Source organism: Balaenoptera musculus, chromosome 8 (assembly GCF_009873245.2).
Source record: "Balaenoptera musculus isolate JJ_BM4_2016_0621 chromosome 8, mBalMus1.pri.v3, whole genome shotgun sequence".
Lineage (NCBI taxonomy): Eukaryota > Metazoa > Chordata > Mammalia > Artiodactyla > Balaenopteridae > Balaenoptera > Balaenoptera musculus.
This window is the reverse complement of record NC_045792.1, coordinates 71,697,787-71,723,339: the sequence shown is the minus strand read 5'-3', so window position 1 is coordinate 71,723,339 and position 25,553 is coordinate 71,697,787. Positions and strand designations below refer to the sequence as shown.

At 41.4% G+C, this 25,553-nt stretch overlaps 1 protein-coding gene across 1 annotated transcript in view; it reads left to right on the top strand.

Moving 5' to 3' along the window:
• Window positions 1-22,482, top strand: part of MRGPRX2 (MAS related GPR family member X2) — a 48,710-nt gene extending 26,228 nt beyond the window's left edge. The window contains 2 exon segments of the mRNA XM_036861318.1: window positions 21,839-21,996; window positions 22,167-22,482. Of these exon segments, the coding sequence (XP_036717213.1) occupies window positions 21,839-21,996; window positions 22,167-22,482 (474 nt within the window).
• Window positions 22,483-25,553: the final 3,071 nt, after the last annotated feature.

Here is a 25,553-nt window from a genome sequence, read left to right as displayed (position 1 = left end):
TTCCATTCCTGCCATGTTTAGATACCATGACCTGTTGCTATAATCACTGCTTTGCACACACCTTCCTGGCCCTTATCACACTCCCCTCTGCCACACTCGTCAGACAAAACCCGATTCTGGTTAAATCTGTCTCTCACTCACTCCATACTTGTTCCTAGAGACCCAAGTATGGCTGGTATGTGTGCTAACTTCTTTACATCTCAAAGGGAAGTCAATTTATCCAGTTTAGCACAGATCAATTTTAAAAACAGAAACCAAATTTTATTGTTCAAAGCTATAATAATAACTCATGAAAGATTTAAGAATAATAACAAAGTGTTGCTTTTGGAGAATAGGATTCAGAAAGACTTTCATCTTTTATTTGATATACTTTTGTGCCATTTGGAAAGAAATTGTAAACATGCACACATCACAACTATGATAAAGAAAAAGGGTGGGGCTTCCCTCATGGCGCAGTGGTTGAGAATCTGCCTGCCAATGCAGGGGACACGGGTTCGAGCCCTGGTCTGGGAAGATCCCACATGCCGCGGAGCAACTAGGCCCGTGAGCCACAATTACTGAGCCTGCGCGTCTGGAGCCTGTGCTCCGCAACAAGAGAGGCCGCGATGGTGAGAGGCCCGCGCACCGCGATGAAGAATGGCCCCCACTTGCCGCAACTGGAGAAAGCCCTCACACAGAAACGAAGACCCAACACAGCCATAAATAAATAAATAAATAAATAAAAATATTAAAAAAAAAAAAAAAAAAAAAAAAAGGAAAAGGGTGGGACAGGCCATGGAGGGCCTTGAATGATAAGTAAGGAGAGTGTGCTTTAGTCTTAATATAAAGTCACCCAGTGCAGGCTTACTTTGCTTGGCATTGCTGCCCAGGCACACAGTTGGCAGCAAAAGGCTCCACAACAACAATCCCTTGCAGGGACCAGCACCAAATCGGGTGGGGATGGGCGGAGGTTGAGAGATAGGAGAAGAGTTGGACCAGGTGTTGAGAAACATCTCATGAGGGGTCATGACTCAGAGAACTCCACACGCTCATTTGCTAGCAAGTCCCTGTACAGCAAATCACAGGGACTGTGCAGCATCTTCATAAGCCTCGCTTGGTCACCAGGCTTCACCCCTCCTCCTGCTGGCACTTCTCAAAGGCAGAGGAGTGTCCTCTAGTGACTGTCAGTCACAGGAAGCTCTTCCCTTTAGCATGGATCAGCTTGTCAATTCCAGCAAGAATAATGGAGGAAACATACATTTATCAAGTATTTATTTCCAAAGCCACTGTTGGGTTTTTCCTCTTAGTACCCATTCACATAACTCCACCTGGGGTTGGCGTATTCAGGGAACCACAGGGGCTCCAGCAGGAAAAGACAGGGAAAAATGATGTAAACTCCCTCCTGGCAACTTTGAGTGCTGGCAGCCTCAACTGTGGGAGATCTGAATTGGGAAAACAACACTGTTCCCTCTTCCTGGATACTCTCTCTGTCCTCCCCTCCACCCCAACCATTCAAATTTGCTGTCATAGTGAGGAATCTGCTGCTTTCCTTAATTTAGGGAGCAGGACAGGGAACACTTATGCTTCTCAAAGCTAATGTGTTGTTAATAACCCAGATTTCACTGCGTTTCAAAAGTCTTCTCCTTTGTGTATCTGGCAGTGTCCTAACATAAAATAAATGCCCCGAATAGATGGAATAATTGAGGAGAGTTTAATTAAAGAGGTATTTATGAAGATGGGTGGGCTAAGGGAAAGTTTAAAAGGAATGGTGACTGAGAAAACCATAATTCAAAAAGACACATGTACCAGGACTTCCCTCATGGCACAGTGGTTAAGAATCTGCCCGCCATTGCAGGGGACAAGGGTTCAAGCCCTGGTCCGGGAAGATCCCACATGCCACGGAGCAACTAAGCCCGTGTGCCACAACTACTGAGCCTGTGCTCTGGAGCCCATGAGCCACAGCTACTGAAGCCTGTGCACCTAGAGCCCGTGCTCTGCAACAAGAGAAGCCACCACAGTGAGAAGCCTGTGCACCACAACAAAGAGTAGACCCCGCTCGCCACAACTAGAGAAAGAAGAAACACGCGCAGTCGCAAAGATCCAACGCAGCCAAAAATTAATTAATTAGTTAATTAATTTTAAAAAACATTATTGAACTTTATGCTCTCTATAAGAAACTCATTTAAGATCCAAAGACACAAATAGTTTGAAAGCAAGAGGATGAAAAAAGATGTTCCAGGGAACATCCAGTTTCCAGTTTTGCATGTAAGGATCTTGGAAGTCACCACTCTATCCTAAAAACAAGTAAAACCTGAATACATTGAAAAAATCAACAACCCTTTGGATCAGTAAGAGAGAAGACGACACAGGGTAAACTAGCACCCTCAAGATTGGAGAGACAGACAGGCAAATACAGGGAGTCAGAAATTACTGGAGCAGAGGCTCATGAGTGGAAACCACCACAAGATCCAGTGCCAGGGTAGGAAAACCTGAACTGTAATTCACAAATTCCTGGAGGCTCAGCATGGACAAAACTGAGGGTTAAAAATGCCAGGGGGATCCAGTCATAAGTGAGCACGCACACTTTTATGAATTGTACTTCCAGAAGCTTGACCAGGTCTTCACAGTAAATCTCCTTGGGCTTCTAGCAGGGTGAGAGGAAAAGGAACCATTCTGAAATACACCAGAGAACTCTGTTCTTCTATCAGGGCTTGACCTCATGAGAAACTATTTAGCCAGAGCCTAAACTGCTGGGGTATTATCAGAGCCTAACTGACCTGGGAAAAAGGTAATACCCAACTCCAGCCCACTCTAGCCATCCTGCCCCAACCAAGCAAAGGGGGATGACTGAGGAGCACTTGTGAAGTTCAGAGTCCAGAGGCTTGGGCTCCCTGAAAGAGGTGACTGGGGCTTCCCTGGTGGTGCATTGGTTGGGAATCTGCCTGCCAATGCAGGGGACGCAGGTTCGAGCCTTGGTCCGGGAGGATCCCATATGCCGTGGAGAGGCTGGACCTGTGCGCCACAGCTACTGAGCTTGCATTCTGGAGCCCATGCTCCGCAGCAGGAGAGGCCACCGCAATGAGAGGACCATGCACCACGGTGAAGAGTAGCCCCCACTCACTGCAACTAGAGAAAGCCCATGCGCAGCAATGAAGACCCAACACAGACAAAAAGAAATTAATTAAATTAATTAATTTTAAAAAAACCAAACAGGGACTTAATTGTGGACTATTGACCACTTCTCCTCCCACACCTCACCACCACATTACTAAAGGCCTATTTACAGCCGTTCATTTTATACAGCACAACATGTCTGGCAATCAAAATAAATAAACTATAATGCATACTAAAAGGAAAAAAAGCACAAATTGAAGAGACAAAGCAAGCATCAGAACCAGACACGGCAGGGATGTTGGAATTATCAGACTGGGAATTGAAAACAACAATGATTAATATGCTAAGGGCTCTAATGGATAAAGTAGACAGTATACAAGAATAGATGGGCAACGTAAGCAGAGAAGTGGAAATTCTAAGAAGGAACTAAAAAGAAAGGTTAGAGATCAAAAACACCATAACAGAAATGAAGAATGCCTTTGATAAGCTTATTAGTAGACTGAACATGGCTGAGGGGGAAAAAAATCTCTGACCTTGAGAATATATCAATGGAAACTTCCAAAACTGAAAAGCAAAGAGAACTAAGACAAAACACACACACACACACACACACACACACACACACACACACACACAATATCCAAAGACTTTGGGACAACTACAAAACGTGTAACATACACATAATGGGAAGACCAGAAGGGGAAGAAAGAGAGAAAGGAACAGAAGAAATAGTTGAAACAATAATAACGAGAATTTCCCCAAATTAATGTCAGACACCAAACCACAGATCCAGGAAGCTCAGAGAACACCAAGCAGGAAAATGACAAAAAAAAAAACACACAAAAAACGCACATCTAGGAATATCATTTTCAAACTGTAGAAACATAAAAGGCACAGAAAAAAATCCTGAAAAAAGCCAGAGGAATAAAGAACTTCAGTGCAGAGGAACAAAGATAAGAATCACATCTGACTTCTCTTCAAAAACCACTAACTTAGAATTCTGTATCCTGCGAAATTATCTTCCAAAAGTGAAGGAGAAATGCACTTTCTCAGACAAACAGAAATTGAGGAAATTTCTAACCCATAAACCTGACTTGCAAGATATGTTAATATAAGTTATTTGGAGAGAAGAAAAATAATATAGGTCAGAAACTTGGATCTTCATAAAGAAAGGAAGAGCAATGAAGAGGAATAAGTGAAGGCAAAATAAAATCTTTTATTTTTCTTGTTCTGAATTGCTCTAACACAAAACAGCTTGTTCAAAATAATAATACAACAGTGTGTTCAATTATGTATGCTTAAGTATGTATCATCATACATACATGTTTATGTATGCTTATAAATAAGTGAAATGAATGGTAGCAATGTTACAAGGGACGGAGGGAGGAATTGGAATTATTTTGTTATTACAAGCTATTCAAACTATCTGTAAAGTGGTATAGTGTTATTTGAAAGTGGACTCGGATTAGTTAGGACTGTATATTGCAAACTCTATAGTAACCACTATTAAAAAAAAAAGTTTTCTAAAAAGGAAAGGATAAAGTGTAACTGTTATGCTAAGAAAGGAGAGAAAATGCTAAGAAAGGCATGCTAAGTGACATGCTAAGAAAGTACCAGTAGAATCACATAAAATGCTTAGTTAAAACCACAAAAGGCTGAAAAAGTAAAAGACAAAAATAGGAACAAAGAATAAGGGCAACAAATAGAAAACAGTAACAAATATGGTAGATATTAATCCAACTACATCAATAATCACTTTGAATGTCAACGGTCCAAATGCACAATTAAAAGACAGAGATTGTCAGATTGAATCAAAAAACAAGACCCAACTATATGTTGTCCGTAAGAAATCCACTTTAAATGTGCAAACACATGCAGATTAAAAGTAAATGAATGGAGAAAAATATAGCATGCTAACACACATTTTAAAAATCAGGAGTAGCTATATTAATTTCAGATCAAGCAGACTTCAAAGCAGGGAAAGTTTCAGGGATAAAGAAGGGCATTACATAATTATAAAGAGGTGAATTCTCCAAGAAGATATAAAAATTCTTAATATCTATATGCCTAAAAACAGCATCAAACTACATGAGACAAAAACTGATAGAACTTCAAGGATAAATAGAGGAATCCATTATTATAGTTGGATACTTTCACACCTCTCTATCAGAAATGGAAAGATTCAGTGGGCAGAAAATCAGTAAGGACAGAGTTGAAGTCAACAACATCATAAATCAACTTGCTATCATGGACATTTATAGACTGCTTTATCCAACAACAGCAGAATACACATTCTTTTTATGCTCACATGGGACATTCATCAAGATGGGTCACATACTGGGCCATAAAACACACCTTAACAAATTTAAAAGAATAGAAATCTTTCAGTGTCTGCTCTCAGACCACAATGGAATTAAGCTAGAAGTCAATAACAGAAAGATAACTGGAAAATCCCAAAACACATAGAGATTAAACAACATACTTCTAAATAAACACATAGGCCAAAGAAGAAAACTCAAGATAAATTTTAAAATATTTTCAAGTAAATTAAAATGAAAACACAACTTATCAAAATTTGTGAGATTCAGTGAAAACAGTGCTTAAAGAGAAACTTATAACGCTGAATGCATATATTAGAAAAGCAAAAAAAGAAGAGCAAATTCGGGACTTCCCTGGTGGTCCAGTGGTTAAGAATCCGCCTTCCAATACACTAGACACGGGTTTGATGCCTGGTTGGGGAACTAAGGTTCCACATGCCACAGGGCAACTAAGCCCATGTGCTGCAACTGCTGAGCCCACGCGCTCTAGAGCTCGTGAACCACAACTGGAGAGCTCACATGCCGCAACTACTGAGCATGCATGCTCTGACGCCTGCACACCACAACTAGAGAGAAGCCTGCGTGCTGTAATGAAGAGCCTGCATGCTGCAACAAAAGACCCTGTATGCCAAAATGAAGATCTCACGTGCCGCAACTAAGACCCAACGCAGCCAAATAAATAAATAAATAAATAAATAAATAAATATTTTAAAAAAGAAGAGCAAATTAAATATAAAGTAAGCAAAAGAAAAGGAATAATAAAAATAAAAGTAGATACCAATGAAATTGAAAATAGAGAATCAATAGAGAAAATCAATGAAACCAAAAGCTGTTTCTCAGACTCAAAGACATAGAGAACAAACTTGTGGTTGCCAAGGTGGAGAGGGGTGGTGGAGGGATGGACTGTGACTTTGGGATTAGCAGATGCAAACTATTATATACAGAATGGATAAACAACAAGGTCTTACTGTATAGCATAGGGAACTATATTAAATGTCCTGTGATAAACCATAATGGAAAAGAATATGAAAAAGAATGTATATAAATGTATAACTGAATCACTTTGCTCTACAGCAGAAATTAACACAACATTGTAAATCAACTATACTTGAATAAAATTTTAAAAACTTTAAAGCTATTTCTTTGAAAAGATCCTTAAAATTGATGTCACTAGCCAAGCTAACTAGAAAAAAAAAAAAAGAGAGGACACAAATTACTAATATCAGAAACAAAGGAGGGGACATCACTACAGATCCCATGGACATTAAAAGGACAATAAAGGAATACTATACAACTCTATGTCCACAAATTTGATAACCTACGTGAAATGGATGAATTCCTTGAAAAACAGTCTGCCAAAGCTCAAACGAGAAGAAACAGACAATATGAATAGACATATATATTAAAGGAATTGAATCAATAATTAATAACCTTTCAAAACAGAAAGTGCCAGGCCCCGATGAGTTCACTGATGAATTCTACCAAACGTTTAAGGAAGAAATTTTACCAATTCTCTACAATCTTATTTGGAGGAGAGAAGAAGAGGGACTACTACCTAACTCATTCTATGAAGCCAGCATTGCTCTAATACCAAAACCAGACAAAGACGTTATAATAAAAGAAAATTACAGACCAATATCTCTCATGAACATAGATGCAAAAATCCTCAAAATGTTAGCAAATAGAATCTAAAAAGGGCATTAAAAATTATGCACCATGACCAAGTGGAATTTATTCCAGATATGCAAGGCTGTTTCAACATTTGAAAATCAATTAATGTAATCCATAACATCAACAGAGTAAAAAGGAAAAATCACATGATCATTTCTGTAGATGCAGAAAAATCATCTGATGAAACCCAACACCCTTTCATGATAAAAACTCTCAGTAAACTAGAAATAGAGGGGAATTTTCTCAACTTGATAAGGACTATCTACAAAAATTGTACAGCTAACAGCATACCTGAAACTTTCCCACCAAGAAACTTGAAGCTGTCCCACTAAAATCAGGTACAAGGCAAGGATGTCCCCTCTCACCATCCCTTTTCAACACTGCTGAAGTCCTTGTTAATGCAATAAGGTAAGAAAAGTAAATAAAAGTATATAGATTGGGAAGGAAGACATAAAACTGTCTTTGGTTGCAGATGACATGAATGTCTATACAGAAAATTTAAAAGAATTACAAAAAAAAAAAAACCTCCTAGAACTTATAAGCAATTATAGCAAGGTTTCAGGATACAAAGTTAATATACAAATGTCAATTGCTTTCCTATACATCAACAATGAACAAGTGGAATTTGAAATTAAAAATACAATATTATTTACATTAGCATCCTCCAAAATGAAATACTTAGGTATAAATCTAACAAAATATGTACAAGATCTATATAAAAAAACTACAAAACTCTGATGAATGAAATCAAAGAACTAACTAAATAAATAGTCCATGTTCAGGAGTCAATATTGCTAAGATATCAGTTCTCCCCAAGTTTACCTATAGATTCATCAGTCATTTCTATAACACAGGTCAGTACTCAGAACTCAGGTACCCTGACTCCAGATCCAGTGTTTTCCCAGTCCAGCACTCTGCTGATTCTGTACCCTACATGCAACCCTTGATTTCTAAATGCTGCAGTGGGGTTTAGCTGTAGGTGAGGGCTTCCTCAGCTAGAATGCAGGGTGATGGGAGGAGGCAGAAAGACAGTGTTGTAGCCTATGCACCAGACAGGGTGCTTTGATGTGATGCCACAAACTTAGACTGAGGGTTCTTAGGAGAGTCAGCCCTGTGAGCTGTGATTTCATCAACTGTATAGCTTTGGCTGAAAATGTCCATCATGAGGAGCCCTGCAGAGAAATTTCAAAATAACTTAGAGCTGGATGCTTAATCTCAGTCCCTGCAGCCCACACTGAACACTTGGCTGCAATATTCCTCTGTTATAACACATAATATTGTACTGTAATGATTCATTTGCATGTCTCCCTCCTCCGCCACACTGTGAGGTCTTTAGGGAAAAAAAGCACGTCTTTGAATCCATAGTGCATGGGACTGGACCTGCAATTTAGAAAATGCTTGGTGACTATTATTCTCAAGTAGCTCCCACCTGAACCCAGGGTTGTCCAGCATCTTGAAAGAATGGCTCAGTCACCAGGTCTCCTTCAGGCACCTCCCACTCAAGAGGACAGAGAGTGTCCTCTGGAGTTGGTCAGTGTGAGGAAGGTGCTTCCCTTTCATTGCAGGTCCGCTTGCTGCCTCTGGGGAGAAGAATGGAGGAAAGGAAAGGGTTTGTTCATGAGTTGCCTTCTTTCCGAAGCCAGTGATGGCTTTTCCTCCTAGATTCACCTTAGGGTGGATCATGCGTGATATTCAGGAGTTTTCTTCAGGAATAGAGAAAAGATATGAAAGTCCCTCGTGGCACATTTTGGGAGGTGTCATCCACAACTGCATGAATTCAACGAACATTATCTAAACCTACCTGATAAAGCACTATGCTATTTCTTTATAGAGCAAACACCTTTTATGTAAATCTCTGGTTAATAGAATCTATCTGTTTAACCAAACCTGTCCATTCCATTCAGAAAATATATTGATTGATGTCCAGTAAACGCTGAGTCCTCAGGACCATTCACTGATTATCTAGTACACCTGGACATTATAGCACTGTGTTATCTGCTTCACAGGAACCAATTGGGCCTGTTTCCAACCCTCCTTATGCCAGTTGGACTTGTTCATGTAATTATCTAATTTATCAAAGTACAGTATAAATCAATGAAATATGAATATGTAAAGAGAATTATACTTTTGATGAAAATTAATATGCATGCTTAAAAGGGCAGTAAAAGCTAGTCTCAAGATTATTGTAATTTAATTAGGAATGAGCCTGACAACTATACAAGATTGAAAAAAAATTAGCCATATTGAAAAATATCATCAAGCAGAATACCGTACAACATGACGTTAAGATCTCTAATAAATCCAAACCGCAAATCATAGACAATGCTGAATGAATGTGCTTTCTGCAAGAAAGAGCAGAACTATATCTTATGATCCATAATCAAAGGAAAATCCTTCTCTCTCCCTTATTTTGGTGAATGAATTCTAGGTTAAAATAAAATATTTCTATTACAAATGTATCCTTTTTTAATAATTGCCCTTTAACAGACCATTGCAATTAACCTATCTACTGCTACTCTTGAAGATATCTTTAAGCAGGCTTCTCATAGCAGACTCAGTCATTCTTCTGTTCTTTTTATAAATAATAACTGAACATCTTCAATGTTCCAGCCCCTGTGCCAGGCAGTAGAGGTTCAAAGACAACATATTCATCTTCAAGGAACTCACAGTCTGTGGAAGGAAGGAGCCTAGTGTGGGACAGGCTGCCACACAATGTGATCCATGCTATCATAGAGTTGTTTGGGAGTCAAGGGTGCTCAGAAGAGGGGTCATTTAAAAATTCTAAATTGCTTCCATCCTGAAGAAGGATGTCACACCCAACCGCCCAGGTAAAGCATGGCAGTATGAATCCAGGTGGCTCCCATGATGGACAACATCCTCAGCAAAAGGTTTACAGTTGCTGAAATCATTAGACTCACTGTGCTGAATCTTCTAACAGCCTTCAGACCACACTCTGACATCATACCAGTGCACAATGCATGAAAACATTTTTCAGGTAGAGTCCCTGCAGGTGCTAAGGCCACAGGCATTACACCTCTACTTATTCCTTGCCTCCAGCCAAGTCCACCTCAGCACCCAAATATCCTGGGATAGGCAGGAATATAGAACCTGCAAGTGCTAGACTGGGAAGAACACTAGACCTGGAGTCTGGGAGCCTGGATTCTCATGCTACCTCCATGAGCAACTTGGGTCACAAGCCCATCCTAGGCAACCCAAGCAGATATTGAGGTAATAGGATTGCACCAGTCTGAGTTTTATGACATTTGTGGTTGGGTACCTGTCTTCAGAATAAGGCGGTAGGGTTTGACTTCACCGTGGACATGGACTGAATGTAACTTCAGTTATAAGTCAGGCAGTCTCAGAAGTTCATGTCTCTACACTCTGACTATAATCATGAGCATACACTCTTCTCATCTGAAGGTATACTTGGCAGCTATCTGGAATTCAGGAAGGTTGCTTAATGCTCTCTCTGTATGATAGTAAAGTATGTATTAGACACCAATATTGTCAATGTACCAACGCTGGCTGTAAAAATAGATGAGATTTGGTTCTTGTTCTCCAGGAGCTTCTAGTAGAATATGGAAGAAGGGATCTTATACACACCTAACATATTGTTATAATTGGCTCTGAATTCTTCCAGGATACAATCACAGAGATGGGGAGCAGAGAGGGAGAAGGTCTCATTAATAAGTATGTACGTGGTGGCAAGTGGATCAGGGAAGGCTTCTTGAAATAATTGGAGTTTGAATCGAAGATTCTACAGTTTACCAAGCAAGTAACCTGTGCCACTTTTGCCAGCCACACCAACCTTTTGAGGTAGGCAAGGAAAGATAAATAGGATCTGGACAGATGGAAATGTGAGAAAAAGCAATTCATAGTGGCATTGCTAATAAAAGCACAGAGGTTGTTTAGAAAATGGTGATCAGTATGTAAATAAGTTTTATTCCCTGTGACACCCCAAGTATTTGGTCATGGTTGCTAGATCCCTCTTAAGAAGGGTCACAAGACTGGAGTGCTGTGAGCAATGGGCAATGTGCCTCATGGCCTTGAAGTGACAGAGGTTGGCATAAGTTTTGCAAAATTAGTTGGAGTCAACTCTACAATATTGTCAAGTCCAGAGAGAGCCAGCAAAGTCACCCCAGCAGGACAAGCCAAACAAGCAAGTCCTGCTCTCCTGACCTTCCTCCCTGGAATATGTCCAACCCTCCGGGGTCAGAAATCACAGCTAGAAACAGTAGGAAGGTGGAACAAGGAGAAATGTGGGGAGCAAAAGAGAGAAGCAACAGAATGTACCCTCTTCTCTGCTGCAGTCTTTTTGCCTGCAAAGGTCAAATTGGGAGCAGGGGAGATGGTTCATCTTTAAATTGAATTTGATGTTTTATTCCTCATATAAAAATTGAACTCGGGCTTCCCTGGTGGCACAGTGGTTGAGAATCTGCCTGCTAATGCAGGGGACACGGGTTCGAGCCCTGGTCTGGGAAGATCCCACATGCCGCAGAGCAACTGGGCCCGTGAGGCACAACTACTGAGCCTGCGCGTCTGGAGCCTGTGCTCCGCAACAAGAGAGGCCGCGATAGTGAGAGGCCCGCGCAACGCAATGAAGAGTGGCCCCCGCTCGCCGCAACTAGAGAAAGCCCTCACACAGAAACGAAGACCCAACACAGCCAAATAAATAAATAAATTAATTAATTAAAAATTGAAGTCAAATTTTTAATAACTTTGATATGGATGATGGTGTAAGAGTTGGTAACCAATTATCAGAAATCTCTTACTAAAATTCTGCATGTCACTTGTACCTTTTTCAAAATGTAGTGTCTATAGTATCTTGATATTTAGAGCAAAACTTCTGTTTTAATATCCTGTTAAAACATATATATATAAAGTGTCATATGAGAGAATGAGAGAATATTCTCACATGAGAGAATAATGCATGTCATCTTCAGAAGTTCTGAAGAGATCGATGAGAGAAGAGATGCAGGTTTGGGCCTCCAGATGAATCTGTAACATTTTATTTATTCACTTTTAAGGAGAGATTGGAAACAAATATGACAAAATTTTTATATACGCTTAATTTTAATGGTGAGTATGTGAATGCTTATTACATTATCTTCTGGCAGTGCACTTGGTTTATAGATTTCTCTCCAGCATAAGCCTGTCCTCATTCTGTGTCTTCAGTATCCATGTAGGTAGTCAATCCAACAAACTAACCTTTCAGTTTTTTTAACTTTTCATTCTGAATTAATTATAGACGAACGTGTTGCAAAAATAGTACAGAGAGTCCTGTGTACCCATAACCAAGCCTCTGCCAATGGTGACATCCTCATAAATAAAGTACATTATCAAAACCAAGAAACTTCCCTTGGTACAATAAAATTATCTACACTACAGATCTTACTCAGATTTCACCCATTTTTGCATGACTCATTTTTTATGCCACTATGTTTAATTCTAGGGCATTTTATCACATGCATTATATTGTATAACCACCACCACTTTCAAGATATGAGACTGTTCACCACAAAAAAACTCCTTTCAGCTATGTATTTATAGTCACACCCACCCCATTCCCCTTCCCAAACCCCTAGCAACCACTGATATGCTCCCCATCTCGATAATTTTGCCATTTCAAAAATGTTATATAAATGGAATAATACACTATCAAACCTTTTGATTTTGGATTTTTTCATTGAGCATAATGTCCTCAGGAGCCACCCAAGTAGTTGTATGTTTCAACAGTTTGTTGTTGATTTTTTTAAATTGTTGAGTAGTATTCCATGGTATAGATATACTACATTTGGTTTCAATATTCACCAGTGGAAGGATATCTAGTTTGTTTTCAGTTTGGCTATTATAAATAAACCTGTCATGAACATTTGTACACAGGTTTTATGTGAACAAAAATTTTCCATTCTCTAGGATAAATGCCAGGAATAGATTGCGGGGTTGTATGGTAAGTGCATGTTCAATTTTTTAAGAAAATGCAAAAGGGTTTTCCACTGTGGCTGTACCATCTTACATTCCCACCAGCAACATATGATATGAAAGATCCAGTTTCTCAAATCCTTATCAATATTTGAAACTATCAGTATTTTTTATTTTAGCCATTCTAAGTGTGTAGTATGTAGTGCCATTGTGGTTTTAATTTGTATTTCCCTAATGGTAAGGAATGCCGAGCACATTTTCACGTGTTTATTTGCCATCCATGTAAGTATCTTCACTTGATGTGCCCATCAAGTCTTTTGCCCTGGTTGAATCTGACTCCCACTAACTCCATGCCTGTTGCCAGGGAGCTGAGAATGGGTGAAAAACAACATCCAACTGTGCCCAGCGGTTTCAATTTCAATGTATGTCCACACACCTCAGGTATCCACTTGGCTCTGCTGAGTGATTATGTAATGTTTCCATAATTACCCTCTCTCCAAGGGAAATATTTCACACCATCTCTCCCCTGAAATCTCCTCCTCACTCTTTTATCACGCTCAGATGGTGCTCTGCTGAAAATTTCTCCATCTCCTGACACCAAATCTATCAGCCAATCTGCCTCTGAGCTCATTTCTCTGCCTTTCCTGTCATGCCAGGGAACAGTTCTGCACACTCCTATCTTAAGCCATCCTTTCCACCTGTGTGCCGGTTCCCACCCCTCTACTACACAGAAACACCTTAGACAATGATTATCTCTCCCACCTGCATCTTCAGTGATCCTTCTCTATTGGATCATCCCTGCAACATACAAACATGGTATTCTATCTCCTGGCTTAAAGACCACCCAGGTCTCCATTCTCCTCCATCCATGGCCTGATTTCTCTGCTTGCCTTTATAGCAAATCTCTTTTCTCTCTCGATCTATTTCTACATCTCTCTCCTCCTCCTTCTCCTCTTCTCCTCTTCCTCTTCTTCCCTCAACTCCCTCTTTCTCTCTCTTATCTTTTTACATCTGTCTCCTCTTGGTTATATCATTAAATTTATTTTCCTTGTTTTAAAATTTTATTTTTGAAATAGCAATACATTCATAGTTTTAAAAAAATTGTTTAATGCATACATTGAAAACGGTCATTCCATTCCAGGCCTTCAGGCATCTATGCCTTCCCCACAAACACAAATATAGTTATTACGGTTATTAGTATTTTTAAACCTTTCCAGAGATATTTAATCTAAAACAAGTGTGTATCAATATATTTGTACGAGAAGGAATAGTATATGTAACACATATATTATATATTATACATATATGTATGTGTATGTATAATATTCAGAATTATTCATACATATGAATATATGTATATATTCATACATATGCTTATTGTTCTACGTTTTTTTTTTTTTTTAAAGTAGAGGGAAGGATTATTATTTATTTATTTATTTATTATTATTTTTTGGCTGTGTTGGGTCCTCGCTCCGCGCGAGGGCCCTCTCTAGCTGCAGCAAGGGGGGGCCACTCCTCATCGTGGTGCGCGGGCCCCTCATCATCGCGGACTCTCTTGTTGCGGGGCACAGGCTCCAGACGCGCAGGCTCAGTAGTTGTGGCCCACGGGCCCAGTTGCTCCGCGGCATGTGGGATCCTCCCAGACCAGGGCTCGAACCTGTGTCCCCTGCATTGGCAGGCAGACTCTCAACCACTGCGCCACCAGGGAAGCCCCTCTTCATTCTTTTTTAAATTTGCTATATCTTGGAGGTCCTTCCATATCAGGTTTGTTGCTCTTTTATACATCTATACAGTATTCCATTGTATGGACTGACCATAATTTACACAGTATTGATAGCCATTTTGGCTGTTACTAATCCTTTTTATTGCAAATAATTCTACATTTATTAACTTTGTACATATGTCTCTTGCATATGTACAACTATAATCCTAAAATTAAATTCCTTGATGAGGAATTACAGGTAGAAAAACGATGACACTTTATATATGTTTATATATGTTGCAAGTTGCCCTTCCTGGAAGCTATATCAATCTTCACTCCCACCAGAAATGTGAGAGTGCCTTGTCCCCAGACTATACACACAGTACACTACCAAACTACTGGGTCTTTCATATTTCAATGAGTAAAAGATAACCCTGTGTAATTTTAATTTGCATCTCTCGTATTATATGCATGGTTTCTCATTTTTCCGTATAAGAGCCATTTTTATTTTCTAGAAATTGTGAATTTGTAACCTATAGTCATTTTCTTATTGGCTCACTGGATTCAGAATTATCATTTTACAGGAACTTTTACAAATAGGAGGAACTCTTTTTTTTATAATTTATTTTTTAAAAATTTTTATTCATTTATTTGTTTATTTATTGGCTGTGTTGGGTCTTCGTTGCTGCGCCTGGGCTTTCTCTAGTTGCAGTGAGCAGGGGCTACTCTTCGTTGTGGTGCATGGGCTTCTCATTGCAGTAGCTTCTCTTGTTGTAGAGCACGGGGCTCTAGGCACGTGGGCTTCAGTAATTGTGGCACGTGGGCTCAGTAGTTGTGGCTCGTGGGCTTTAGAGCGCAGGCTCAGTAGTTGTGGCACACGGGCTTAGTTGCTCCGCGGCATGTGGGATCTTCCCGGACCTGGGCTTGAACCCGTGTCCCCTGCATTGGCAGGCGGATTCTTAACCACTGCGCCACCAGGGAAGTCCCGAGGAACTCATTTTTGATATGAGTTACCAATATTTTCCCAACTTGTTACTTATCTTTTAATTATGATGGTTCATGTCATGGCAAAAATTTTCATTATGTTCTTGTCTTTATTAATCCTTTCCTTAATGTCTTCTGAACTTTGTGCCATACTTTGAAAGTCTTCCCCACTTTGATTTAAAAAGAATTTTCCTAAGGTTTATCCAAGTACTATCATATTTTCATTATTTTTTTAAGTATTTAGTATATTTGGACTTATCCAAAAATCATATATAAGTATGTTTCAACTTTATTTTACGTGACCATCAGTTGCCTCAATCCCATTCATTGAATAGTTCATGTTTTACCCACTACTTTAACATACACCATTTGTCATAAATTTCCATATGCATTTGTGTCTAATTCTGAGACTTTTCCACTTATAAGTTGTTCTATGTAAGGATCAGTACTGCAATGCTGTACTCATTCAGGCTTTATGCTGTTTCAATCGCCCTCAGTACTCTTCTCTTTCAGAAGATGTAAATGGGGTTTATATTCTATTATTTCTTCTAACTGCTTATTTTTGCACAGAGAAACACAGCTGATTGTTTAAACAACAATATGTGGCTCGTCCACCTGTCCCAACGCTCCCCTTGTCTGTGGTGGTATTTCAATTGGTGTCTGGGGGGTCCAGGAGCCCCATCCCACACCCGCTGTTCTCTCTTACACTCCCTCCGCTTAGTCCTTCAGGCCACTCTTCCACTGCAACCACCTTGGTCAGACTGGCAAGAACTCCAAGCTGTTAATCCAAGGTCAGTTTCTTACTACCTAGCTGCTGCTGACACTACTTACTGACCAATAACTCCATCACTTGGCATTCTGAAACACTACACTTTCCTAGTTTTCCTCCTTCCCCAACACCAGCTCCTTCTCATGTTTTACTTTGAAAGCAACTTTTATCACACACTAAATTCCCATATGCATTTGTGTCTAATTCTGAGACTTCTGTTCCATTGATCAGTCTCCCTACACATGCTTTGCTGCATCCAATCCCTCTTCCAGATGTCTAATGGATGGAGACCCTTCAGACCTCTTCTCTTTTCAGTCTGTATTTACTTTCTGAAGAAGCTCATCTGCCCTTTTGAGGATAAGCTACAAAAGGTCATGATCTAGTTTTGTTTATTTTTAAATTTTATTTATTTAATTTATTTATTTTTGGCTATGTTGGGTCTTCGTTGCTGCCTGCGGGCTTTCTCTAGTTGCAGCGAGAGAGGGGTCTACTCTTCATTGCATTGCGCGGGCTTCTCATTGTGATGGTTTCTCTTGTTGCAGAGCACAGGCTCTAGGTGAGCAGGCTTCAGTAGTTGTGGCACGAGAGCTCAGTAGTTGTGGCTTGTGGGCTCTAGAGCGCAGGCTCAGTAGTTGTGGTGCACGGGCTTAGTTGCTCCGCAGCATGTGGGATCTTCCCAGACCAGGGCTCGAACCCGTGTCCCCTGTGTTGGCAGGTGGATTCTTAACCACTGCGCCACCAGGGAAGCCCCATGATCTAGTTTATAGTTGTTGTTCACACTGAAACTCCATTGCCTGAAATCATGCCTGGGACACAGTAGGTCTATATTAGTCTGCTAGGGCTGCCATAACGCAGTAGCACTGACTGGGTGGTTTAAACAACCGAAACATATTTTCTCACAATTCTAGAGACTAGAAGTCTGAGATCAAGGTGTTGGGAGGGTTGGTATCTTCTGAGGCCTCTCTCCTTGGCTTGTAGATGTTATCTTCTCCTTGCATCTTCACATGGTCTTCCCTCTGTATGTGTCCTAATCTCCTCTTCTTATAAGGATGCCAGTCATATTGGATTGGTGCTCACCCTAATGACTTCATGTTAACTAAACTGCTTCTTTATAAACCCTATCTCCAAATGCAGTTATATCCTGGGAGACACTAGGAGTTAGGACTTCAACATATGAATTTGGAAGAACACAATTCAGCCCATAACAATATCCTTATTAAATATTTGCTGAATGAATCCATTGAAGAACTTTTCAGAGTATTTGAAACAGTTCCTATTTCAAACGACATTTTAAAAAATGAAAAGTAGCTTAACTTGAGGAGTATGAAAGGAACTCATAGAGATAAAGACTTAAATTTTTCATATCTATACCACATGAAAATAAATAAATAAGAATTTCATGAACTGGAGAGAGGAAGATAAAGAATGCTATGTGTGCTGAACTCCTTCCATTTTTTAAGGGCTGTCAAATGATCCACTTGTTAATGCTAATAGATTAAAAACAGATATACAAGTTTACTATTCTGGGCCAATAATAATAAAAGAAATAATGGAAAGTGGAATACATGGTAGCCTCTGGAGAATGGCACTCAGGGAAACTGCCACTTTGTATATATTTCTCTACCTTTTGTTAAGAAATTACACATATGAATGCATTACTGCTGTGATAAAGAAAACAAACAAAAAAGTGGGGTCAGGCCATGGTGAACTTTCAACCACCCTAAGACAGACTTTATTCTCTAGTTATAAAGCCTCACCATGCAAGTTCACATTGCTTGACATTGTTACCCAGGCTCACAGCTGTCAGTTACAGGCTCCAGAACAGCAGTGACTCACTGGGAGGTGGACCAGACTGGGTAGGATGCGAGAGGCTGATAGGTGAGTGGAAGTGGGGCAAGTGCTGAGAAACATCTCGATGAGGGATCATGTCTCAAACAGCCCTGGTCTCTGAAGTGCCCACAGGCCCTGCACAGGAAATTACAGGGTCTGTCCAGCATCTCGATAAGCCTTGCTTGGTCACCAGACTTCATTCCCACTCCTGTAGGCATCTCCCAATTTAGAGGACAGAGAAGTGTCCTCTGGCATCACTCAATCCCTGAAAAGCTCTTCTTGCCCAGCACAGGTCAGTTCTCCACCTCTGGCCAGAAGAATGGAAGAAAGGTAAGGATATATACTAAGAACTGTCTTATTTCCAAAGCCAGTTATGGGTTTTGCTCTAAGTTTCCATGTCCTGTTTCCACTTTGGGATGCTACATGCAGGGGGTCATGGTGCTTCCTTCAGGAAAAGGCAGGAGACATGGAGCTCTCTACTAGCATCTCTGGGTGCTGGCAGCTCCAACGGTGGGAGATGCAAATGGGGTCAACCAGAACTTCCCTCCCTTCTGATCCATCTCCCCATGTTCTCCCCTTCTCCAGTCATTCAAATCTGCTGTCTTGGAGAGAATGTTGCCTCTTACATTAATTTAGGGAGCAAGGGAGCATGCAGACATTGCTTCCCGGAGCTGGACTGCTGCTAACCCAGGTTCCATTGTTTACTGGCTTTTCAAAGTTCTCTTCTCTTGTGGATCTGGCAGAGTCCCAGGAGAAAACAGCCCAAACTGGTATAACTGAGGAGTGTTTCATGAAGGGGGCTAATGGCAAACACAGGCAGGGGTAAAGGAAAGTGACAATGCATGGAGAAGCTCCCTAAGGCAAGCAGTAGTGAAACGCTGTTTCCACCCCGAGGCTTAAAAGGACCAGGGAAGGAGCAGTTACCCAGATAGTGTGCGACAGAAGAGGAGAACAGATGTTGGGGGCGGTCTCTGCACCCCCTGATTGTCTCTCACATTCTATGCTCACATGAAGACTTTTTCCCAGGAGCTCCTCACAAATAATGAACGATGGAGCAGAGAACAGTAGGAAAGCCTGGGGCGGGGCTGCAGGAGACCAGGGGTGGTGTTGGGCCTGCTCTTCACACTGACATCTCGAAAACCCTTTGACTCCTTAGGTCTCATCTTCTTCCTCTATTAAATAAGGATATGACAATAGATGGTCTTTAGGGAACATGCTAGATGCTGGGGATACAATAGTGAAAAACAACAGGCAAGACTTAGTCCTTATGGAGCTTCCAGTTTGATGAGGAAAAAATATATGTCACACCAAAGAAAACAGATATACAAACTTTTAAGTGCTTTCAGCGGGGATAGCAGAGGCCCTGGTTTTCCTCCCATATCACTTCATGGTCATTCAGGGCTGTGGGATCTTGTTTCTCTGAGAGAGCGAAAGATGGATGATTCTGCCCTTGATTCCTCCCTGGGCCACAGCAGAGGACGTACCCTCTTTCCAACTGGAGGCCTCCTGCCTCTGGATTCCAGAGCAATGGCTGCCTTTGTGAACCAGGAAAGGACTCCTGGATTCTGCTATGTGCTTTTAGTTGGCTTCTACCCACCTTCTTTGTTCCTTATATGATTGGCTTCTCTACCTCTCTGTGTTTCTGGAGTTTGCTTATGTTCGTTTTTTTTAGTTTTGTTTTTGGTTTTTTAGCCACAATATTGACTGCCATCTTGGATTTAACTTGGGAATCACTTCTCTGCTTTCCCCACATCCACGTGTAATCAACACCACAGTGGTGGTGGGTTTGGAGGGCTGGTCAGAAGTGTGGACCCTGACGGAGCCCTGCCGGGTTCAGATCCACACTGTATGAGACCAGGAGCAAAACACTCATCATTTTTGTGCTCCAATTCCATCCTCTGTAGAATGAGAACAAAACTAACCTCATAGGGCTCTTGAGAGGATTAAAGAAGACGATAGTGATAAACTCTCAATCGGCTCTCACTCCCCCAGAGGTGAGCTAGTGCTCTTTCCTCAGGTGAATTCTGCACGAGCGTCTCTGCATTCCAAGCCCTGTGCTTTTTCCGTTTCCCCTCATAGACTCACAGGCTCGCCCCACACAGAAACTCACTCAGCAAAGCAAACTCTCCTAACGATCCCCCAGGAGAGAGAATGGAGTAGGTTTATGTTGCACACACCCAGCACCCCACTTCACAGTCCCCCACAGACATCCCCAAACTTCAAGTTCCTCTTTTCAGTGGCACTCAGACCTCCTCCTCACTTACTCTTCCGCCCCCGTATGCAGCCCCGCCCCAAATCCTACCCCCAAATTGTGCACCAAAATGATTCTAGGTGCTCAGCGAAGCCATGTGGAGTCCTCACTTCAAAGGCACCTCAGTGGCCAATGTACGTTATTTGGGCACAAATATGTCATTCTTCCAAATGCATGCGCAGCTCTCCACAAAAAGAATGAGATTTTCTTTATCTTGTTACATGTGTGTGTCCTAATGCCCTTAATTATATATATATATATATTTAACTTTTATTCCAAACCTTCCACTTCATTAGACTCATTTACTCATTCATTCATTCATACATTGAATGAATATTTATTGAGAACACACTGTGCCACACACAGAGCTAGGCACTGGGGATATAAAAAGTGCTCCTGTCTTCACAGAGCTGACACACTGAACCATTGCTAACCCACCTGGCCTGGCCATCCTCACGCCTGTCCTAGCAAGAGATCACATTCTTCTCATGTCCCTAAAGCTTGGTCTTCTTTCTCCTCAGTGAATGGGTCACTCTCAGTCATGAGGGTGGCCCCCTATCATCTCTGTGTCTTCCTGATTTCATGCACCTGAGAGGAAATTTCTGGCCCAGAAGGAAGTAATGTTCTGGCTCATCACCCTTTCCTGGACTCTCAGATTCTATCCCATTTACCTTCCTTCTTCAGGAAATTCTGGGGACATGACATAACCTCTGGACAGTGTGTTCTGGTGGGGGGACTACAGCACATTCCTATGTCAGTAGAGGGTCCGTGTTGCAGTAGAGAGAGCCCAGGCATTTGAGTCAGAGAGAACTGGGTTTGAATCCAGGTTCCAGGTCTCCAGGGCTGTGTGGACATCAGTAAGTATCTTAGTCTCTGCAAGGCTCCAGTTCCCTCCTCTGTAACACAGGGACAGTAATTCCCACCTATCAGGGTGGCCGTGAGAATCGGTGATCACACAGCAGGTGCTGACATCTTGTTTGTGTCAGAAACCCCCAGCAGAGGGTTTCTGAGTTTGGATCCAACCACCCCAGCCTGGGAGACCGAACTCATACTAATGAATCACAGTGACCAGGCCCTTTCTAAATGTGACGTACTGACCCTGACCCTGCTGAATATCATATTCATATTCAATGTGACGTACTGACCCTGACCCTGCTGAATATCTTGCTGAATATCATCTCTGCCCTGGGAGGACTGGCAAGAAACTCAGTTGTGCTGTGGCTCCTGGGCTTCCGCCTGCGCAAGATCTTCACCATCTACATCTTCAACCTGGCGAAAGCCAACTTCCTCTTCCTCAGCGGCCAGATTATAGGTTCCCCGGAGACACACATCACTTCCTGCCACAACCCTACCCCATCGTTCTCAACCTTGCGCCTATCTTTGCCTACCTCTCAGGCTTGAGCGTTCTCAGTGCCATTAGCACCAAGTGCCACTTGTCTACCCTGTACCCCAACTGGTACCGCTGCCACCGCCCCAAACACATCAGCTGTCGTGTGTGTCCCTCCTGCTGAGCATCCTAGAAGGGAATTACTGTGACCTGTTCAGGGATTTTGACGATGACTGGTATCCACTATTTGATTTCATCATTGCTGGGTGGCTGATTTTCTCATTGGTGGTTCTTGCTAGCTCCAGCCTAGCCCTGCTGGCCAGGACCCTCTGTGAGTCCCAGCGGATGCAGCTGACCAGGCTCTACGTGGTCATCCTGCTCAGCGTGCTGGTCTTCCTCCTCTGCAGCCTCCTCTCAGGCATCCAGAAGTTTCTGCTAGACTGGCTTCGGAAGGATTTCAACGTGTCCTTCTATTATTTTAATATAGGGATGATCCTGCCTAGCAGTGCCAACCCCACCATTGGCTTTTTCGTTGGCTCCTTCAGGCCTCAGAGGCAGTGGCGGCTGCCCCTCAAGTTGGTTCTCCAAGGGCTCTGGAGGACACAACTGAGGTGAAGCAAAGGGGAGAAAGCCTTCCTCAGGAAACCAGGGAGATGTCAGAAGTGGTTTCATGTAGTGACTCTGTATCAACCAGGGTTCAGTCAGAGAAGTAGTACTTATAGAAGATATATATATATATATAATTGTATACATATATATATTTGACCCTACACAGTTGTAGCTTCTAGTTAAATTGTCTCTGTAAGGCTGTTGTCTGTTCATCTGATGCTAGAGCTTGAGACTTGCAGGACAACCTAGATCCCATGAGCATGAGCTAAAACCCATGAGAACCAACCAGAACTTGTGTCAGCCTCTCTCAGCACCTACAATTTTGCTGAAGTCTGCAGGAGTTGGCTCCCTTCATCATGGAGCTAACCACACACCTGGTCCAGGAGTCAGAGAACCTGCAGGAGTATCCAGGGGAAGATGGAGCAGCTGCAAGCCCAGCTGCTGCCTTAGGCCAATGAGATGAGCCAACAGAGAAGCAACAACGCACATGAACATCCTGGAGCCCCAGCACCAACCTTCCACACATAAAAACAGTACGGCTGCTGCTTCCTTTCCAGCCACCACATCTTATGCAAACTGTCTCTTGACGCCCACCCTAAGAGGAAACATACATGGAAGGAAGTTCTGGCAAATGTAGTTCAGCCTAGACAAGTTGACACTTTCAAATCCATCCCAGTCCATCCCTGTCAACTTGGCACCCATAACCACCTCCCTAAACCATAGTTAATTTCAAATGAAGATAATAAAACAAAGTCAAGCTTCTCCCTAACATGATGTACCTATCCCACAATACCTGAAATATACTAACATTTTCCCCAAAAGAGGATACAACTTTTTGTGGATTACTGACCATTTATTTCTCTTTTTTTTTTTGAAGTATATTTTCTATCCATTTTTATTGGGTTGTTTATTTTGTAAATAAAGTTTCATTGGAACATAACTATGCCTATTCATTTACGTATTTCCTGTGGCTGCTTTTGTGCTAAAACAGCAAGGCTGAGTACTTGTGACAGAGACTATATGGCCTCAAACACTAAAATATTCACTATCTAGCTCTTTCCAAAATAAGTTTGCTGATCTCTGGTCTATTTTTATTTTATTATTATTTTTTATACAGCAGATTCTTTTTTAACATCTTTATTGGAGTATAATTGCTTTACATTGTTGTGTTAGTTTCTGCTGTATAACAAAGTGAATCAGCTATATGTATACATATATCCCCGTATCCCCTCCCTCTTGCATCTCCCTCCCACCCTCCCTATCCCACCCCTCTAGGTGGTCACAAATCACCGAGCTGATCTCCCTGTGCTATGTGGCTGCTTCCCACTAGCTATCTATTTTACATTTGTTAGTGTATATACGTCCATGCCACTCTCTCACTTCCTCCCAGCTTACCCTTCCCCCTCCCTGTGTCCTCAAGTCCATTCTCTATGACTGCGTCTTTATTCCTGTCCTGCCCCTACGTTCTTCAGAACCATTTTTTTTTTTTTTAGATTCCATATATATCTGTTAGCGTATGGTATTTGTTTTCCTCTTTCTGACTTACTTCACTCTGTATGACAGACTCTAGGTCCATCCACCTCACTACAAATAACTCAATTTCGTTTCTTTTTATGGCTGAGTAATATTCCATTGTATATATGTGCCACATCTTCTTTATCCATTCATCTGTCGATGGACACTTAGGTTGCTTCCATGTCCTGGCTATTGTAAATAGAGCTGCAATGAACATTATGGTACATGACTCTTTTTGAATTATGGTTTTCTCAGGGTATATGCCCAGTGGTGGGATTGCTGGGTCATAGGGTAGTTTTTTAGGGAACCTCCATACTGTTCTCCACAGTGGCTGTATCGATTTACATTCCCACCAACAGTGCAAGAGGGTTCCCTTTTCTCCACACCCTCTCCAGCATTTATTCTTCGTAGATTTTTTGATGATGGCCATTCTGACTGGTGTGAGGTGATACCTCACTGTAGTTTTGATTTGCATTTCTCTAATGATTAGCGATGTTGAGCATCCTTTCACGTGTTTGTTGGCAATCTGTATATCTTCTTTGGAGAAATGTCTATTTAGGTCTTCTGTCCATTTTTGGATTGGATTGTTTGTTTTTTTGATATTGAGCTGCATGAGTTGCTTGTATATTTTGGAGATTAATCCTTTGTCAGTTGCTTTGTTTGCAAATATTTTCTCCCATTCTTGAGGGTTGTCTTTTCGTCTTGTTTATGGTTTCCTTTGCTATGCAAAAGCTTTTAAGCTTCATTAGGTCCCATTTGTTTATTTTTGTTTTTATTTCCATTTCTCTAGGAGGTGGGTCAAAAAGGATCTTGCTGTGATTTATGTCATGGAGTGTTCTGCCTATGTTTTCCTCTAAGAGTTTTATAGTGTCTGGCCTTACATCTAGGTCTTTAATCCATTTTGAGTTTATTTTTGTGTACGGTGTTAGGGAGTGTTCTAATTTCATTCTTTTACATATAGCTGTTCTCTGGTCTATTTTTAAACCAACACCCACTGTTCTGATGACTGTAGCTTTGTAGTAAGTCTTTTTTTTTTTTTTGTCTGCATTGGGTCTTCATTGCTGCGTGAAGGCTTTCTCTATTTGTGGCAAGCAGGGGCTACACATTTTTGCAGTGTGTGGGCTTCTTATTGCAGTGGCTTCTCTTGTTGTGGAGCACGGGCTCTAGGCATGCAGGCTTCAGTAGTTGTGGCACACAGGCTCAGTAGTTGTGGCTCGCAGGCTGTAGAACTCAGGCTCAGTAGTTGTGGTGCATGGGCTTAGTTGCTCTGCGGCATGTGGGATCTTCCCAGACCAGGGCTCGAACCCGTGTCCTCTGCATTGGCAGGTGGATTCTTAACCACTGCGCCACCAGGGAAGCCCTGTAGTAAGTCTTAATATCAGGTAGTGTATGTCCTCTAACTTGGGAGAGGGGGTTATTTTAGCTTTTGCACTTGCATATAAATTTTAGAGAAACTTGTCAATTGCTATAAAAGTACTGATGGGATTTTGATTGTGTTGAATCAATTAATTTGGGTATAATTGACATCTTAGAATAAAGAGTCTTTGGGGACTTCCCTGGTG